This window comes from Morone saxatilis, unplaced genomic scaffold (assembly GCF_004916995.1).
Source record: "Morone saxatilis isolate NCDOM2014 unplaced genomic scaffold, NCSU_SB_2.0 Contig16, whole genome shotgun sequence".
In the NCBI taxonomy this organism is placed as follows: Eukaryota; Metazoa; Chordata; class Actinopteri; family Moronidae; genus Morone; species Morone saxatilis.
In genome coordinates, this window is record NW_023339718.1 from 14,561,831 (window position 1) to 14,580,401 (window position 18,571).

The 18,571-nt window shown below is 39.6% G+C and overlaps 2 protein-coding genes across 5 annotated transcripts in view; both read left to right on the forward strand.

Moving 5' to 3' along the window:
• Positions 1–6,364, forward strand: part of zgc:63587 (uncharacterized protein LOC393431 homolog) — a 23,072-nt gene extending 16,708 nt beyond the window's left edge. For all 4 annotated transcript variants that reach the window (XM_035658367.1, XM_035658366.1, XM_035658370.1 and 1 more), the window contains exons 8-12: positions 1,223–1,324; positions 1,473–1,618; positions 1,801–1,884; positions 1,973–2,030; positions 4,982–6,364. In XM_035658367.1, the coding sequence (XP_035514260.1) occupies positions 1,223–1,324; positions 1,473–1,618; positions 1,801–1,884; positions 1,973–2,030; positions 4,982–5,047 (456 nt within the window). In that variant the 3' untranslated portion in view covers positions 5,048–6,364. The remainder of the gene's footprint in view (positions 1–1,222; positions 1,325–1,472; positions 1,619–1,800; positions 1,885–1,972; positions 2,031–4,981) is intronic.
• Positions 6,365–6,944: 580 nt separating this feature from the next.
• The window catches only part of sept5a (septin 5a), a 20,937-nt gene continuing 9,310 nt past the window's right edge, over positions 6,945–18,571 (forward strand). The window contains exons 1-2 of the mRNA XM_035658823.1: positions 6,945–7,058; positions 7,222–7,235. Of these exons, the coding sequence (XP_035514716.1) occupies positions 7,013–7,058; positions 7,222–7,235 (60 nt within the window). The 5' untranslated portion in view covers positions 6,945–7,012. The remainder of the gene's footprint in view (positions 7,059–7,221; positions 7,236–18,571) is intronic.

Sequence of the window (18,571 nt, forward strand, 5' to 3'; positions counted from 1 at the left end):
GTGAGTAAATGGAGGAAAAAGAGGCTCTGGTCCTATGTCACGCTCTCCTCTGAGTCCTGCAAAGCCTTGTTTGTTTTTAGATCTGCCCCACAACAATACCCGACTCTCCTCGCACACACACTATCTCTCGCACACACTGCGCACAGAGCTCACTGAGAAAACAAGCGTCAGCCATAACAACGGCTCAAACAGGAGTTGCGCTCAGTAGGAAAACCTGTGCTCACTTCCCAGGCTCCTGGCTGACTGACCACTGTCCTGTTATACAGTACATGAAAGTCACCAAAAAGTCAGGAAACAACACTTGACATTTTTTGGCTCCATTACATAAGACTACATTGTGGATTTAAAAAATCTGCTCTCTGGAAAACAAAAGACAAATGCAGCTTTGATGTTTGGAATAATAAATACTGACATCTGTCCCTGAGGTAGCAGAGAAGAAAGCTTCTTTGTTTTAACTTGTTTCTCCACCGGTCGTGAAGAAAGGAGGGTGAGAACTTTGTTTCAGGACTTAAATACACACACAGACCATTATTATTTTTCACCTGTCTACCCTTTCTGTCTCACCCCTCTTTTCCTCCACGGGGGGCTTTAATTAAATGTGTTGCTGCAACAACAAGTACTCACTCACACCCTCCTATTAGTCTATAGAGCTCTCTTACTTTCTGTTTTTGGGTCAGAGCTGCAGCTGTTATTTAGTATTTATATAAATTACAGAAGTCTGTGTCATGCTGGAATCAACTTTTGCAGTAATGAGATGTAGCTTTAATTGAGATTAGCTTCAGGTTATATTGTCAGACTTTTATTGAAGTGCAATACAAGTAAACTACAAGCAGAAGAACAAATGGATAATTAACTTTACGCTATTTACGTTATGAGCAACAACTTTACACAAAAGTTCTGCATGAATACAAAATGATAAGGGTAAAAAAAGTTTTACAAATGGAGACATTTTTTTATTGGAAGACATTGTGAAGGAAATGATCCTTAGTATTAGTGACAGTTTACTGTTTTACTGCCTTTAAATGATGATCTCTGGTTTCTGGACTGTTTGAGTACAGACTGACAGTAGAAAGTCCCGCTGACCCCCTGGTAGTGTCTGCAGTGACACCTCTGCAGGGTTCAAGAGTCCAGTTTTCCCTGTGCAGTGGGACATGTCAGGAGGTCACGATGAGGTCACGGTCCTGCCGGCTCATGCTGTGTTTCTCTTGTTTCCACCTGTCAGATCCTGGATGAAATTGCGGAGCACGGGATCAAAATTTATCAGCTACCTGACGCCGACTCTGACGAGGACGAGGAGTTCAAGGAACAGACCAGAGTCCTGAAGGTGAGAGAGGGACTCACAGCTGATGTCTGTCACAACAGATACCATTCTCTTTCACTTCATCCCGTCTCCCCTGATAGCTTTATTTTCCATATCTCCTTCTACTGACTTTTTCTCAGGGGACCCACTGACCTTTGTCTTCCTTTCCCAGGCGAGCATCCCTTTTGCTGTGATTGGCTCCAACCAGCTGATTGAGGTGAAGGGGAAGAAGATCCGTGGTCGTCTCTACCCCTGGGGAGTTGTCGAAGTGGAGAACCCCGAGCACAATGACTTCCTCAAACTACGCACCATGCTTGTGTGAGTCTCCCTGGCAATAAAAACGCCTTTAAGTATTAACATTTTCAAAAGGAAAGTCTTTTAAAACCTTGACTCCCTTCTCATTAAGCTGGTTTTGAAAGTCCACTAAATAAAAGGTTTGCAGTGAAGCTCTGCTGCCTCCCAGTGTGTGAAAAAAAGGATTGCATGTCTGTTTGTTGCAGGACCCACATGCAAGACCTCCAGGAGGTGACTCAGGATCTGCATTATGAGAACTTCCGCTCTGAAAGACTGAAGAGAGAGGGCAGGTGAGACACTGGTTTATATCACCTCAGCAGCAGATGAGCTGATTTATTTCGAGCAAGTTTTTTAAACTAACATTGTGTTCCTCTGCAGGGCTGTGGATGAGGAAGAGATGGATAAGGACCAGATCCTGTTACAGAAAGAGGCCGAGGTAAGAACATACACACAACTGCAAGCAAACGCGCTTTTTCTTGTCTCACTTTGTGCTAAAATTTGAATCAATCAGTCGATCCAATAACAAGGTAATAGCTGTAAATACAGGTTCCAAAAACAGATAAAAAGAGAGGTTCAGATTTTTTTTTAGTTCATTTTGATTTAATACTCAAATGGCCTATGTATGTATGAGAGTTATTAGTTGCTGTAATTATTCCTCCTCTCCTTACTGGCTGTGAAATGTCCACTTCCCAGTGCAGCTCTACTGTAGGAAATGGGGGATAAAATCTCCGGTCCGTCCATTGTTCTGTGCAAAAAAAAAACTCAGTTGTAGCAAATCTGAAGCCTCAGCAGTTTGAGTTACAGTGTTTTTAGTACACAATTAACTTTTTTTATACGAGGAAATGGCACTTAAAGGGCCACACCAGTGCTTTGGCTGGTGTGCTTACAACTCACACTACTGACAACCATTTAGTAATTCATGCAAATAGTGCTGTAAGTTTTCAGTCTTCCATGGGTTTCAGTTCATTTTAGCACACAGTCAAAATTAACTTAATTCAATACTTAGCTAATGCATCATAGAGAGACAAACATCTGCACCTGGTTTTAGTACAATTTACACTGACAACACAGGAAAAGTAGATCTCCACCATAAACAATAGTCCCAGGATAAAACATTTTTTATATATATATTTAAGTTAAGTTATAAATGTGGACGTGTGTTTTAGAATCTCGAAAATTCCAATTCACTTCACAAAAGGTAAAATATATTCAATATTTGGAAAGGTGAAATATGGCAGCGTGCTTTGGGAAGTGACGGGCTCTAATGGAAGGTGTAAGCAGATAATAAACCACTGGTACTGTTTGGTCCTTTCAATCCCTGTGTAATGAACTGTATCTGTGTATTACCACGACAAAGGTATCAATTTAATTTGACTAACACAGACTGCTGAAGCCTCATATTAGCTTCACCAGAGCTTAAGCACTCCTTCAGTGTACATATGGGTGTGTTGCACATTGTATTGTATTGTCAGACACACGCCTAGCCTTTAAAAACACACAAGGACCCTGATCCTGATCACCATGTGCCCTGAGTGCTGCCTGTAGTGGAGGAGACTAAATGTAGACTCACCCTGACTGTGTAGAAAAACCTGCCTTGTCATCTTTTTTTTGTACATACGGCATTACAGCTACAAGACGTCGGGGTCGAACCAGGAAACCTGTCAGTTCTTCAGTGTCATTATAGTTTAGAAAGAGAAAAAAACCTCTTATTTATTTTCACCGCAGTATCTTCCATATGTATTGTTTACCGTTTGGTCCATGGAGGCTGCACGTAATCGGGCTATAACCTGTTTCCTGATTGCTCTTGATTGGCCTGTTTTTGCAGCTGCAGTGCAGCGTAGTGGGCTGCAATCAAAGCTGTTTGTAAACAATGTGCCCAGGCAGGATCACTTCCTGCCTGGATGTCCTGGCCCAGTTTTATGGTGGGAATGACCTCAGTAATGTGAAGAGCCCGACACACAAAGCTGCAGAGACAGTGGTCCGTTTGTTTACGCGCTGTCAGGGTTTTGGATAGGAGGAAATATTACAGTAAATGATGTTTCTATACTGAGACTTACACATGAAAAGGTAACTTTAACTTTATTTTACAGCTCCCTACTTTCCTCATAAATTCCTCGGATGAAGCTGATGAGTAAACTTTTATTCCTTTAGGGTTAAGTAGTTTTCGGTCAACTATAGTGAAAATGGAGACGGTGTAAAATGAATTAGTTGTGTCAGTGCACAGCAGCAAATGTGTCTTCCTGTGCAGATGTAAATTACAAACATACAATATATACATATATAATTCAATAACTATGAAGAATAACAGGGATGCAGGGTTAGGCCAAAAAATAAATGTAATTTAATTCTGGTCACATATGACCAGAAGAAAGAGAAAAGACTGCATAGCTTTGGTGAGAGAAACGTCTGATGAATCATTTCTACTGTCAGCCACAAGATGGCGATAGACGTTAAAGAAAGCTTCAGGACTTAATTTATTTATGGGCCCATTGTCGACATTCATTTATTGTTTGACATTGATTTTATGTTTCATTCATTTTTAAACACTGTCCTCAGCTGCTATTACATCTGCTGTGCTTACATGAATATACATTATATTATTACACATTAAAACTTATTGATTAACTCATTAGATTGAATAATGACCATTGCAATCACTGTGAAGTAAGTATCCATTGCCTTGTTGTGTTTGCACTCGAGATCATCTGCCAGTCACCCACTGTGTGTCCAGTGTCTCTCTGTAGATTGTACTTCTTGTTTTAGTTTGTTCAGTCATTGTGGTTTGTATTCAGGTTGTGGTTGGATGACATGTTATACAACTTTTAAGCACACTGAACCTTTAAGAGCCTGAGGACCTGATCAGTTAGACCAGTGTAAATCAATATTCACTCTATCTGTTGAAGGACTAAAACTAGTTTGTGAACTATTTTACCAGCAGGGAGGAACAAGAATCATGTCAGGAGAAAATTCTACTATTTCTTAAGATAAAATGTAAAAAATAAACCCACTGGATCGGAAAATGCTGTTGCATGAGAGGTGAAATTTTGGCGACGTGGTTTTCACAGAACAGGAACAAAGTTACTGTATACGTATTTACTATCTTCTGTTTTCTTTCGGTTTTACTTTTAAACACATTAGCTCTTAAAATTATCATCAATTGCTGGTTATAAAGAGACTTAATTAAGCAGATATGCTTCTATTTTTTTTTCTGAGTGATTCTAAATATCAGTGATTTTCTCCCTGGAAAGATCTCTCCTCTACTAATATAAAGTTTACTCCTCTGTGTAATTGAGATATGTCGATTAATTTAATGAGGAAAATTAAAACTTTTTGATTTACTTGAATAAAAAAAACATCATTGTGATTTTATGTTTCTTCTCTCTGAAGCTGAGACGCATGCAGGAGATGATCGCTCAGATGCAGGCACAGATGAAGATGAAATCGGACGAGTGAAAGAGTCGTAGCAGAAGGGAAGCATGGTGATCCCAACCGCCCCCCAACACACACACACGCACACACACACACACACACACACACTAGCCCTCCTCTGAATCCATCCCTGCCACCTGGCAGATGCACCAGGAGTCCAGGTATTCAGGATGACATCATCCTCATCTGCACACCTCCACTTCTTCTTCCTCCCTCCAAACATCCATCCATCAGCTGTTCAGGAGCTCACCACTGATGTTTTATCTTTTTTTATTATTATTCTTCAACATCTTGTCAAGACTTCTTACAATCCACGTGTAAATCCTCGCCGATTGTCCTGTTTCGTGTGTACGAGTTTTCTGAGTGAGATTGGGCAACATTTTAAAAAGCAGGAAAATGTTTAAATACTGGATAATTATCATGGACATATCCGTTATTCTCTCTTTGATCTTAATAATGGTCCACAGAGCTGCCAGGGACAACGGTACTAAGATGTTTTGCCATCACACTAATGTTTACAAAGATATTTGCTTCAGATGGCACCACTTTCCATTTATTTTGCTAAAAGAAACTGTGCTTCTCGTGTTTTCTGTCTCATCACCTTTACCTCTGCACGGTTTCAGACCTTTTAGTGCTTCAGTCTGATGATGCAATAACATATAAATATCACCACAGTGAAAGATACGTGAGGTTATTTGTCCTTAATTGTGTTAAACTAGAAACCTTAATGTGTAGCCAACACTACAAACTTAATTCTAGGTGTTTGTTTGTGAAAAGCTACTATATGCAAGTAGTCGAACTAATAGCACTTGGTTATAAAGAGAAACAACCTTTTAGGATTACAGTTGAATAAAAGTGCCATGTTGTTAATATTTTTATATTTCTCATCAAGAGCTGCACAATCTTAATGTCAGTGCCAAACTACAGACTGAAAACTAATCAATATATTCAGTCCGGTGACTTAATAAGTGTCCATGTAATGTGTAAACTTATCTGTCGGTACACTACATGTGTAGTCTTTCATCATACTGTATTCGGGGTTCCTCATTTAAAAATCAAATACTATAATATTTAATTGTTATTTGTTCAAACTCCCGCCGGCCTTCTGTGAGCAGCAGACTAAACTTTTAATTTTCTTTCACTACTCTTCTTTTAAATGTGCTGTCATTCATGTGGCATTATTTTGTATCTCTGTCTTTTGCTCCCATATGCAAATGTGTCTGTTGAACTTATCAAGACAAACCTTATTATTATTTCTTAACCATAAGTCAGTAAAGACTTGTTTTTAGTCAACATTGTTTTTGTTGTATTTCTCTCTGAAATAAAATTTGTTTAGAGAAATTTGTTGATTCTGGGGTTTACTTTGTAATGACTTTATGTTGTCCTCCACAGACTGGAGGATCGAGCTATAACATTAACACAACTGCAACATTAAAAAGCTCCATTAAAACGATTTATTGCCATTTATTGAAAGTAAACAGTAGATAATGGACCAGTGTGACACATGCTCACTGTGACTTGTTCATAAGATCCTTCCTAAAGTATTTATCATTAATTGTACACATTAATTTATAAGTAAGAGCTTCAGTTTGCACTCTACACATTTCAAGTTTGAGGGATATTCAAGATGTCTTTAATCTTCTGTGTTCTTCTGGATGTTAAAAAGTAAAATAGAAACATTAAAAATACAAACAACTGCTCGTTGTCTGACTCCATATTGGAGACTGTTAAAGCTCCATTGATGCCAGTGAGGTTGTTTTGGACCCTAACCCCCCTCATGGCATCCTGTATAGACTCCTGCTTGTAGATAACTGCCGTGTGACTGGCTGTGAGGAGGAAGAGGAGGAGGAAGAGGAGGAGGAGCTTTCATCTGTCAGCTAGGCCCGCCCTCCTGCTGTCTGTCCGGGGCTTGGAGGAGAGGCAGAGGCGAGGGGGGCCGCTTTCAGTGAGCCGTCGCTTCGGTAAAATCGAGGGAGGAGAGCGGTCAACATGACGAACAACATCAGGTACAAAAGCCGGATCCCGGTTAAAACAGGTGAGCGCGGGTTTCTGGATTTTATTGACTGAGCCAATAATTTATTGAGGATCAATCCAATGATTGCTTCATGTTTGTGTCTCCCTGGGCGTCGCTCTGCATCCCTGCACCTGCGCCTCCTCCTCCTCCTCCTCATCATCATCCATGCTATAATGGCCAATAGAGGATAGCGCGGAGGTAAGAGACATCCTTTTTATGCGTTTGTGTGCTGTTTTATTTAAGCGCTGTTGAGAACACATTGTCATCATGGTGCGTTGTCGGAATAAAACCTCGCACTGGGCGACCGAGGCTGCAGCAGCAATATTTACGTTTCACATCTCACATTTGACCCTTTTTTTTTCTTCTTCCGTCATTTGTCTGTCAGTTTTATAAACCCGAGATGCTCAGAGGGCAGCCATACCACCACAGTGGTGTGATCAGCAGACTGACAGGCGGAGGAGGGCGGAGGGGGGGTCGGTTTCATTTTTAGACGCGTATGTGGAGCAGGCCGGCGTCACTAGAGGCGAGCAGCCAACATGGTACTCAAAAGGCAGCATCCTCCCTCTCCTCCCTCTCCATCCTCTCCTCCGCCGATGCCTTGCAGAGTTATTATGCAGAATTATTACCGATTATGGATCATTTAGGTCGACTGATGGACTGAATTGTTCAGCACGACTCACGATTACAGCCTGCTGCCTTCAGTGAACCCTTCCTGACCATTGTTCAGCTTCAAAAACACAGCTGCCACATGAGCCTGGAGGGGAGGTCGCGTCTCTGATGACCGTTTTCTCCTCCTCCTCCTCCTCCTCCTCTTCCTCTATAGTATCTGATGACAGTAGAGGTGTATTTGCACGTGCTGAGTGTGCTTGGATGATACAGCCAACCGGTTGGTCAACAGATTTAAAATAGTGTCCATCAAGCAGCAGATATCTAGTCTTTAGTCAAGCTGAAAATGCATCAATAGCTGTAATAGGAAATACTTTATTACAACACATGAGCACTAATGGTTTTATATGTATATACTGTATTTATTCTATACAACAGCTGCAATACATCCTACCTTCATGAAGGTTATAATGTTCAGTCTTTGCTGAAACTGTTTCAAGGAGGTTTGGATTTAGTTTTGAGGTCATTTTTAAAGCTGCAGTTGGTGGCGTTGTTGAATTGGATAGCACTATACTGATGGGTGTTAATCCACTCTTATTTAAAGCAAAGACTAAATACAAGAAACACCTCTCAGAAATAACAATACAACTGAACAACACCACAGACAACTACCAAAATAACTAACCAATCAGCAGCACTGAACATTATAAACTTTGTTACAGAGCTGCATTCGTTTTAGAGACCTAATGTAGAGTTCCTCACCCTGCATTCATATTCTCAACTTTGCACATGACAGTCGATGTGTGAAATAAACTGAGAGCATTTACTAAAATGTAAAAGTAGTAATACCATAATAGAAAAAAACCTCTTATTACAAATCCTGCATTCATGATGATACTTATGTAATAGTATTCAGATGTATTAACAGTCAAAATGTACTTAAATCAAAAGTAAAAGTGTTCATCGTGCAAAACCTCAAACCTCTGGGTCATCATGATGCCTCAGAATGAGACATTATTATCATTACATTGTATATTATATTAAATCCTTATTACTGATGAGTCATTATTGTGGTGAGGTGGACTAGAAGTATCCACCCTTGTCTGTTCACTCTGTACTATTTATCTTCTTTTTTTTTTGTTCCCATCGTCATATTTGTCCAGTATTTAGTCTCCTGGTTGCCCTCTGTCGTCCTCCACCCCCCTCACAGCTGGCACATATAAGCTGGTCAGGTTGCAGACAGATTTTCATTCTCCCAGAAATTCACAGTTGGACAGAATCCAGTAGTTGAAATGATTGTGAGCACAAACACACACACACACACACACACACACACACACACACACAGAGGTATATGAGTAGATTTCTAGAAAACCTGGATTAGTATGATTGTTGTTGAGTGTGAGCTCGGGGATGTAGTGTCTCCAGTTTGTGCAGTAACAGTAAAAAATGACCTAAACTTACAGTGGAAGCAGCTGCTGCCTTCCTCTTATAAATATCCATCCACTCGTGCAGTGATTCATGCTCAGCATTTGGATTACTATACTATACTATACTACTATACAGCTTTTACACCTTGTGAGTTCTTCCCTCCCACACACTCTACTGCCTCTGACCCTGTTGGGCACTTTGAGAAAAATATCTCATCCCGGCTGCGGAGGAGGAGCTGGAAAGAAATCTGACTGAGATCATAAACGATAATCAATCCTAGATCAATATTTTCACAACATTTCCCTCCCTTCTCCTCTTCCTCTTTCCACGACTCACTCCCTCGCGTCGCCCCAAACATCCCCCGTCACTTCCTTTGCTGTGATTTCACGTTGCCAGGCAACAGTCTTTTTTTAATCCGTTTTCATCACTCTGATACGAAGGAGTGGACGACACCATCTGACCTACTCACAATCCCGTGTGCTGATTATTCTGCGTGTGGGTGGATATTCACTGAACATTTGTTCATCACAGATCAGAAACCGAATAAAAAGAATCACAATCACAGGTTTTATTTAAGAGTTGGCTGAGATACGTGGAGCAATGTGTACGTACCACGTCTAGAATAATGTGGTTGTCACGTCACTTTCAAGACCACAAAGTCTATTCTAAGCTGGTTTGGAGCTTTTAATTGACATAGATGTTAAAATGTTCCTTTTTCTGAGCACCTTGGGTCCATGTTGTGTTACAACCTGTAAGTAATCTGTAATAAATTCAATTTTGACCTTAGAAACAGCAGCAGTGGACCATTAGTAGCTGTTCAACACTGGATTTCTGTTTCAGAGTTAAGAAATAAATAACTTTATTATAATTAAACAAATATAATCATACAGGCAGAAAGAATAGATCTCAGAAGAGCCACAAATACAAGTTTCTCCTCCGAATGAAGCCTCAACAGACCAGAATGTAACACGGCCACAAATACACTTATATCACGTTTTATTTACTTATAGTGAGTCAATGTTACATTTGCTGAATAACAGTCACTCTGGTGGGATAATGGTGTGTTTACATATTGTCACAGTAGCACAAGTAGATAAGAGCCTCCATAAGCTGCTGGTCACACAAGACAAAGTAACCCTGAGTGTATTAAACTGAGAGAGGGGCTGTGTTATAGCTTGTGAATTGATTTCTATACGGAAATGTGTCACTTTTATCTCTCACTTGAAAGAAGGATTCACTGTCTCTGATGTTGTTCTCAGATTGTCCAAGTTGGATTGAGAATCTAAGAAGAAAATGTGTTGTACAGATTATAAAGGTAGACACCATAAAAGGATTCAGGAGTTGTAATTAGTAATGGTTAATAAATCATGTACATTATCTACTGAAATTGGCTTATCACAGACATATTGATATCAATATCGGCATGTATCTTATCCGATAAGTGCCGATATAAAAGATGCCTGTAGTGACATATTGTTGTCACTGTAGAGTTTGTCCAGCAGAGGGCGATGTGATTTATAAGACTGTGGCAAACAGCACAGAGTAAGAGAGAAGAAGTAGCTCTTTTAGCAATGTGGAATAGAATCGATAAGAATATTTACCATAAATATGCTTTAATGAAGTTATTTGTTTTGCTTTTAACAATTTATTTATTTAAAAGCAGCCTTTTGAGAACATTTACAGTCACATCTGTGTAAAATCTGTGACAACCCAAATAGAAAAGGTCAATTTTCATTACCCATATTGGTCATCTGTGAATTGTTCTCTAAAATTAATACACTAGGCACTTTATAGATCACTAATAGGTCATTAATAAGGAAAACATTTGGGTTGCCAGGTTGTGGATCATTTCTGGCTGTTTATCCTCCTTCAGCTCGTTACTTTCTTTGTCTTTTTAATCCAATTGACCTTTGTCCTCCTGGAAAAGTTGGAAGACCATCCAGACCAAAATCTTATTAGTAACATATTAACGTTCACGATTATACAATACTTTATTATTATTAACATTTATACTTAAAGATGAATTGCTAAGTCAAACACTTGTGATTATTACTGATTTATAAAGATTTATAACTGCAGACTTGATCAGTAAATTGACTGTTAATGACTCAGCAGTTGAGAGTTGTCACCTCTTTCTGAGACGTCTTGAGTGTCAAAATGAAACAGGTCAGTGGTCACGTTACTTCCTGGAGCAGTGAACAGATGTTTGGTCAGATGTGTCACTTTGCTCCAGATACACTTTCCTCTCCATTGCTTTACTCTTCTCCCATTACTCAACCCTCCCCTCACTGTCTTTAAACATACACACACACACACACACACACTCTCGCTGCCACAGATGGGACCTCACCGGCTCCTGGTGAGGACCAGCTGCGGACCAGGAACAGGCGTATCTCTGGGGGTTGGGTGGGGTGTTAAAACTGGGATTTGAACCCCCTGTGGCTCCGGCCTTTCATCAGAAAAGAGGAGTTGTAAGAAGAGAAGGAGAGAGTGCAACAACTTCTTTGATTAACTATTTACTGAATTCATGTCCAGTGTTTGCCTTTTGTGTCTCCTTTAAGTAGCTTTAAAGTTGGAAAATTTATCTTACACCACACCGTCTGAGAGTATCACACTTTCTGTATCGGCTTGTTCGAACTCTTTATTGATTTTACAAAGGGAAATATTCAAACTCAGTCTCTTTTCCAGTAAGAGCACACATTCGAGACGCAGTAAAGAACACATGAATGCACCAAAGCCGGACTAAGAAGCTACAGATACGCTAGTGGCTCTGCAACGCTGTGCTCTTGTAGTGCGTGACCCCGTTGCTGATCAGTCAGGTAGTGTGAAAACCACAACGACTTCAAAACTCCTGATAACAAGACAGATAGCTGTGTAGTGCAGCCATATGATGAGCTTGAAAGTGGCTCAGTGGTACCTTGAGCTAAATGCTTTTGACCTCATGGTGGCGCTAGACGTAATGTCAGACAATCACTAAAGTCCTAACAATTGAACTTGAAGGGAACATTTAGGTCTGCACCAAATTTCACCTACTTGAATAATACCTGAACATTATGTAGCAGCTTCTGTCATCTTTGTGTGTCTCTCAGACCTCTACAAGTTTTTCCTCTGTGACAGTTGATGTTCTTGTTCGGGTGTTTGAGGGGTTTCTGCCCCGCAGTGTCTTGACATGTTCATACTCTCACTTTGTCATGCTGCAAACACGCGTGTAATACCTGTGATCCAGTAGAGCATGTGTGTGTGGTGCTTTTGTTTGTCTTGTACCTGAAGCCGCTCACCTCCTCTTCCTCTTTAAGTCCTTTGGTTTTATACATAACGCCGCCGTGCTCGTCATGCCTCGGCTCTGCGTTTCAAGAAGCTTTCAGAACGTAACTGGAGGCTGACCCACATAGCAAGAGTCTTTGAAAAAATCTTTTTAAGGATTTTGTCGGCCTCGATGTGTTTGAGATTACAAGTTCTTTGGAAATAGGGATCATGAGTCTGAGCGGTAATCCAATGAAATGAATTAAGAGAATTAGGATAATTTCATAACTGTTCTCGGTGTAATTAACTCCAAAAAAATCTACTTGAATCTATCACATACAAAGTGTATTTTAACTAGAAAACACTGAAACACTGACAGTTGGTGTGTTATTCAATATTTTTGTTGCACTTGACACTTTATTCTTATCGTGAAACAACAGCTGAGAAAAACGTCTCAACTCAAGGTTTACCTATTCACGTGCTCTTGAGCGTTTGTCACATGGTCTTCATCAGGATATTGAGTTTGCTCAGTTGTGATGAAGTTGTAGATGTTCAAACACTTTACGCTCATCCACATTAGCTGAACCCTCGAGCTCACACTTCTCATTCTTGACGACCTAAAAACTGAGTTGAGTTGATATTGTGTTTGTTCAGTTGCTGTTTCCATGGTTAAGAAATGAACTGTGGAGTTCAACTTAAGACAACACAGATGAGAAGTCTGAGTGATCATTGGAATCATGGATAGTTAAAAAAATGTTTTGTCAACTATATTTTTCTTTTTGTCAAAAGGCGTCGGTTCATCTCCTGATACCTGCTGACTGCCCTACGCAGCCTGAAGTCCTCTCTACTTTCTACTACTCTACTTGAGGATTCATCTTTTAAAACATGCTACAAATACATAGCTTGGTTTCCTACTTCCTGTAGTTTTTAGCACATGGCACTCAAACCGGGGTAAACTAGGACTATTTTCAGTTGAAGATTAATTTACATTTTGTGTATTAGTGAGTATTTCCGACAGCAGGACGGTGTATGTGGGACTGTGTTCGTGGTAATGAATGGCACAATAATATATATGGAATAAAATATATCAGGTTATAACCACACAGACAATACTTAGTCAGTACTTGTTAGTAGAATCAGTTTATTGTTGGTTTGATTTATCTGTTTAAGTAACGAAAGTTGTGTCCTCCATTTTTATTTTGCACAACTTCCAACCTTTCGTTCTTATTCCCTCTTACCTGACAACATTTAGCTTAATGCAAATGTTCAGGGACGTTTTTAAGGTTTTTAAGGTTATAGCAAAGTGTCCTTTGTCACTGAACAGGCGGATGTTCAAACTGTGCTGTGACAGCCAAGTGTCCCTCAGTTAGGCTATTTTATTGTTGCCTGAGCAATTACATGCTTTCAGATTAGCATGTTAAAGAGCCAAGTGCACGCAGGCTTTGCATCTCGAAGGAGAGAAAAAAACAAAAGGGGGAGGGGAGCTGAGGGTCCATTTATGTTGTTCTTATGCCCCTCTCCTCCTGTCTCACCCACCCTCACCCCTCCTGTCTCCCCTTATCTCCCCCTCTGTTACTGGTCGGCAGGCAACAGATTAGGCGAGGCAGTCAGGGTTAATGGTGTGAAAGTGTCAGCTGGACGTCTGGGAGATGCAGCGAAGTCATCAGTAAAGGTCACCGCTCTTTACTGCTGCATCACAGGCCGCCTGGCTGCTACAAGCCGGGGACACACCACACTGTTCTAGGACCAGATACTACCACGGTTTCACTGTGACGACTGAATTTAAAGATCATTGTGAGTCTGTACTGGTCGGAGCAGCGGTGGAAAGTAAAGAATGTGTTCTCTGTGCTCTCATTCCTGAAGTTGGGTACATTTTTCATGTAACCACCAGTAATTCCCCTTTCACTGTGATTATGGAGAAAATTCCACTTAAATTTTCATTGAAGATTATTTTCTCCACTTAAAAGATCTTTAAAGTTAGATTTAAACACAAACTTTTCCTCTTTAAGACAAACAAGATGAATTCATAAGCAATATAGTGCACCTTTCCCTAACTCAATACACTGAGGGGATTTGCTGCTTCACTTAGTTTGGTATCACCAATAGCTCAGCTTTTATTAAATATAAGTGAAGTCTACTCCATACTCCACTCCACATGTGTGTATTAATCTAATCTAAAAAGTCAGCTGTTAAATGTGTGATTGAGTCTTTTGGTCAATTGAGATTTTTAAAGGTCTTCTTCAGCCGACGCTGTCTGTCTGTGTTTTGGCAGCAGGGAATGATGGGTACGCTGTTGGTGTTTTGAATGTACCCTGGCACTGCTGTTGACTGCTGGGGCCTTTTGAGAGTCATTTCCTTAAAGGCCACAACTTTGTATGACTGAGAGGAAGAAGCTGAGTGCTGCCTGCTGATTGAGTGGCTGATCTCTGGATCTCTGCCTCTGCAGAACCCGCCAACATACTCACTCACTGACCAACAAACTAACAGAGAGAGTCACGGTGCATTTATGTACTGAAATAATACTCTAACAGCGACAAAGTCTCTTCTTGTATCTCTTGTTAAGAGCCAAAAACAACGGAAAACTTAGAAACACAAAGCCGGAAATCACATTTTGTCCACTTGAGGATCCTGCACATTTTCCACAGCTCTTCAAACACTTTGTTGTCCAGATGGCAGACAGTCGCTGCAGTCGCTGCAGACCTGATTAGAGGTTTGTTTAAAAGTAAAACAGTTCAAGTAAGAAAGTAATCAAAGCAGTAGATACAAAGTGCATTCAGTGCTGAAATGATAAGTCAATTATTTGTTAAACTGATTGACAGAAAGTCACCAAATATTCTCTGGTTCTGTGAACATTTTCAGCTCTTTCTCTGTTTTATGTATTTGAAAATTAAACATTTAGACGGTCAGATAAAATAAGCCCTTTGAAGACGTCATCTTGGGCTTATTTAATAAATATTTTTCATAGTTTTTTGACATTTTAAAGACTAAACAATCAACAGATTAAAACACAGAGATACAATAGATGCAACAAATGTCTAAAAGCAAGAACACAAAATGAACAAAGGACCAAAAAAACAGTTATACGATCATGTAAACAGTCTGCTGCTCTGCTTCCTGTCATCCTGACTCATGGCTTTTCCTTAACGCCCCTCTGCACCTGCTGCACTCTCTACCTTCTCTCTCTCCTTGTGTTTGATCAGCTGGAAGACGCCAGAGGGACAGTGCCGGGTTGCAACAACAACTTAGTCACGATGTCTGTGTAGCTTTTATATACAATATATAGTACAACTGCAACCTTTTATCCTCTTGTGTGTGTGTGTGTGTGTGTAGGTAGATCTGTCTGTTCATTAGTTGTAACACATAATAACAACAATTATTGGAATTAATGGATTGGAACAGATAAATTAAAATGGGTTCAGGCCTCCAGGAAGTAGTCGAGAGAAGGCTCCCAAATATCTGAAACATGTTTCTGTGTTTCAGGATTAAATGAGCATCAAGTTTATATATTATTACTATTATATATAACATGGATAATCTGATGATTTCCGATCTAAGGATGTCATTTTTTGGGTCCACGCCTTGTTGACGACTATACAAAAAAAGAATGACCAGAATCTGGTTCTCTTTCTTTAAGTACCTTAGAAAACCATCTAAGTAATTTTAGCAAATAAACCCAAAATAAAGAGAATGATCCTTCCACCAGTCATCTGTCATATAACAGTGATACTAATCGATAGCTTTCATCTAGTTTAGTTTTGAGTCTATAGACAAATTTAAACCGTATTAATTTGTATATTCCACTTCTGTGCTTTTAAAAGCCCCTTAATGTTAAATCTCATCTGGTTCCAGCAACAAAATGTGATATTAAATGTCTTTGATGAGCGGCTGAAAGAAAAAGATTATACAAGACACAACTTTTTGGCTTCACTTAGTAATGTGAGAATTGAGCATAATGTTGAATTTTCAACTAACAAAAAAAGTGTGAAGAAGATTATATTTAGTCTGGTGTGTGTGTGTGTGTGGGAGAAAGGGACAGCTGGCCACTGAGAAAGTCTGACGGTGGGGGGGTTTAGCCGTGGGGGCTATTGTAATACCATTTTCCAGACATCTGTTCCTTTCTTCTATTCAGATTGACCTCCCACCCTCCCTCCACACTTTCATGTCTCTCTACAATGATTTAAACTCTTCTTCTAACATCTCCACTAACATTTGCATCAGCACCATCATGGCTGAGAAGACCAGGATGATTCCTTCACTTCAAGAGGGATCATAAACCTTTTTGAGTTGAGTCCTCTGTCTCCCTCCTGTGGTGTGGAGTGGGCCTGTAACATCCCGTACGTGGCATCGTTGTGGGGTGTGCCTGCTTTGGGAAGAAAACAGAAGGAAAAAAAAGGGGGCTTTTATTTCAAAGAGCATAAAAGCTCTGCTGCCCACATCATGTATGAGTCGGACACACCCACACATACACACACACACCACTGTCACATCTGGAAGCAATCGACTGCCATGAAATGTACCTCGTTCACCTCTACGCACACATACACTGACGCACACACTCCTGAAGTAACCAGAGCAGACGACATGGTGACTGACCTCCTTCACATCCTTTTCATTACAGTCTAGACCAGCATTCCCAGAACTTTTTTGAACCATTACACCCGTCCTTGGCCCGCCATACAACATGCCTACATGTTCAAATCTTTCAGATAAAAATTACACCACAAATATCTCCTATAATATTTATTGAAATGACCTAAAATAAATAATAAATGTGATATAAAACATGTCACATATGCGAAGTAACACCAATATTAAAGGAGCAGTTTAATATTTGGGGAAATCTATTTATTTGCTTTCTAGTCTGACTCAGTCCAGAGTTAAAAAAAATCATCCTACCGGCACCTCCAAAGCTCACTAAAATAACATTATTTATTAGTTGGATTTTGTTACCTTCAGACAGAGCCAGGCTAGCTATTTCCCCCGGTTTCCACTCTTTGTGCTAAGCTAAGCTAACTGGCTGCTGGCTGTAGCATTGTGTTTAGTGTAAGAACCTGTGATTGTTAAACGACTGCTTTTAAAGTAATGAAGATAAATGTTACACTTAAATTGGCTAATTAGCTAAATATCTGTTTAAGTAAAATGCACTATCCTTGGTCATCTTGAACTCGATGTTTAAGTGTTTCAGCATTAATTTGAGCTCCTTTTACAAAAACAAATATTTCCATCGTTTCATCTGACAGTATTTCTTTCAACCAACCAATCCCTCTCCAATGTAGAGATGGAATGTTGTGACTATCTTGTCTGTATGAGCAGACGTTATTGAGGTGAACCTGTATAATATTTGCTGTGCAATCAGCCACTGTGTCCACACATCGTTATTAAAGTAAATGATAAATGTAGTGCAATAGTAGGCCTGTCATAAGTAGAGAGGACTTGTATAATCAGCAAAAACTCACCTACCTAAGTGTTGTTTGTGTGGCAATTGTAAGAATCCTACTTGTTACATTTAAAGACGCAACATAAAATGTAGTTTAAGCACTATACTTAAAAACAGTTCAGAGGTACTTTGGTTTAGTATTTGTATTTTATGCTTTATACTTTTTAGGTTAAGATTTTACACAACAAACTTGCAGAATGCATTAAACCAAGCTGACTGGCTTCTGACCTCATATATAAAAACTTCTTGTGGTCTTCTGTCACATTTCAGATGTCTGTGAGTTATTAGCAGTTCAAAGAGACATTTCACCTTCTAAACTTCTCACATGGTTTCCTTTTATTTTAATAACAAAACGTCAAGTTAACAGATTTTCGTGTTCGAACTTTGTTTTTTCTTCTTTCCTCACCTATCAATCATCTCACGACCCCTCAGATTTGTCTTGTGACCCTGTGGAGGGGCCTGACCCGTCGGCTGGGAAGAGAGTTAACTTCCTAACTTTATATAAAGTTGTTAAAACAACCTACAAATAAACCTGCAACCTTAAAATGCTTCTTATAAACTGATGCATCAGCTTTAACAATCTAATTGTTTAATAATATATCAGTTACACAAGTTCTTGATACTTAACTTTAATTAAAATATTACTTATATCGGTATCTATAAAGGATCTGAGTATTTCTTTCACCACTGAACGCTTTTTTTATGTGATGAAACATTTAAATTAAAAATAACACCTTTGGCTCGTCTTTAAGGCACTGGATGCCAAAAGATGACAAACACATACATACATCATTGGCTGAACACATGGATTGACAAG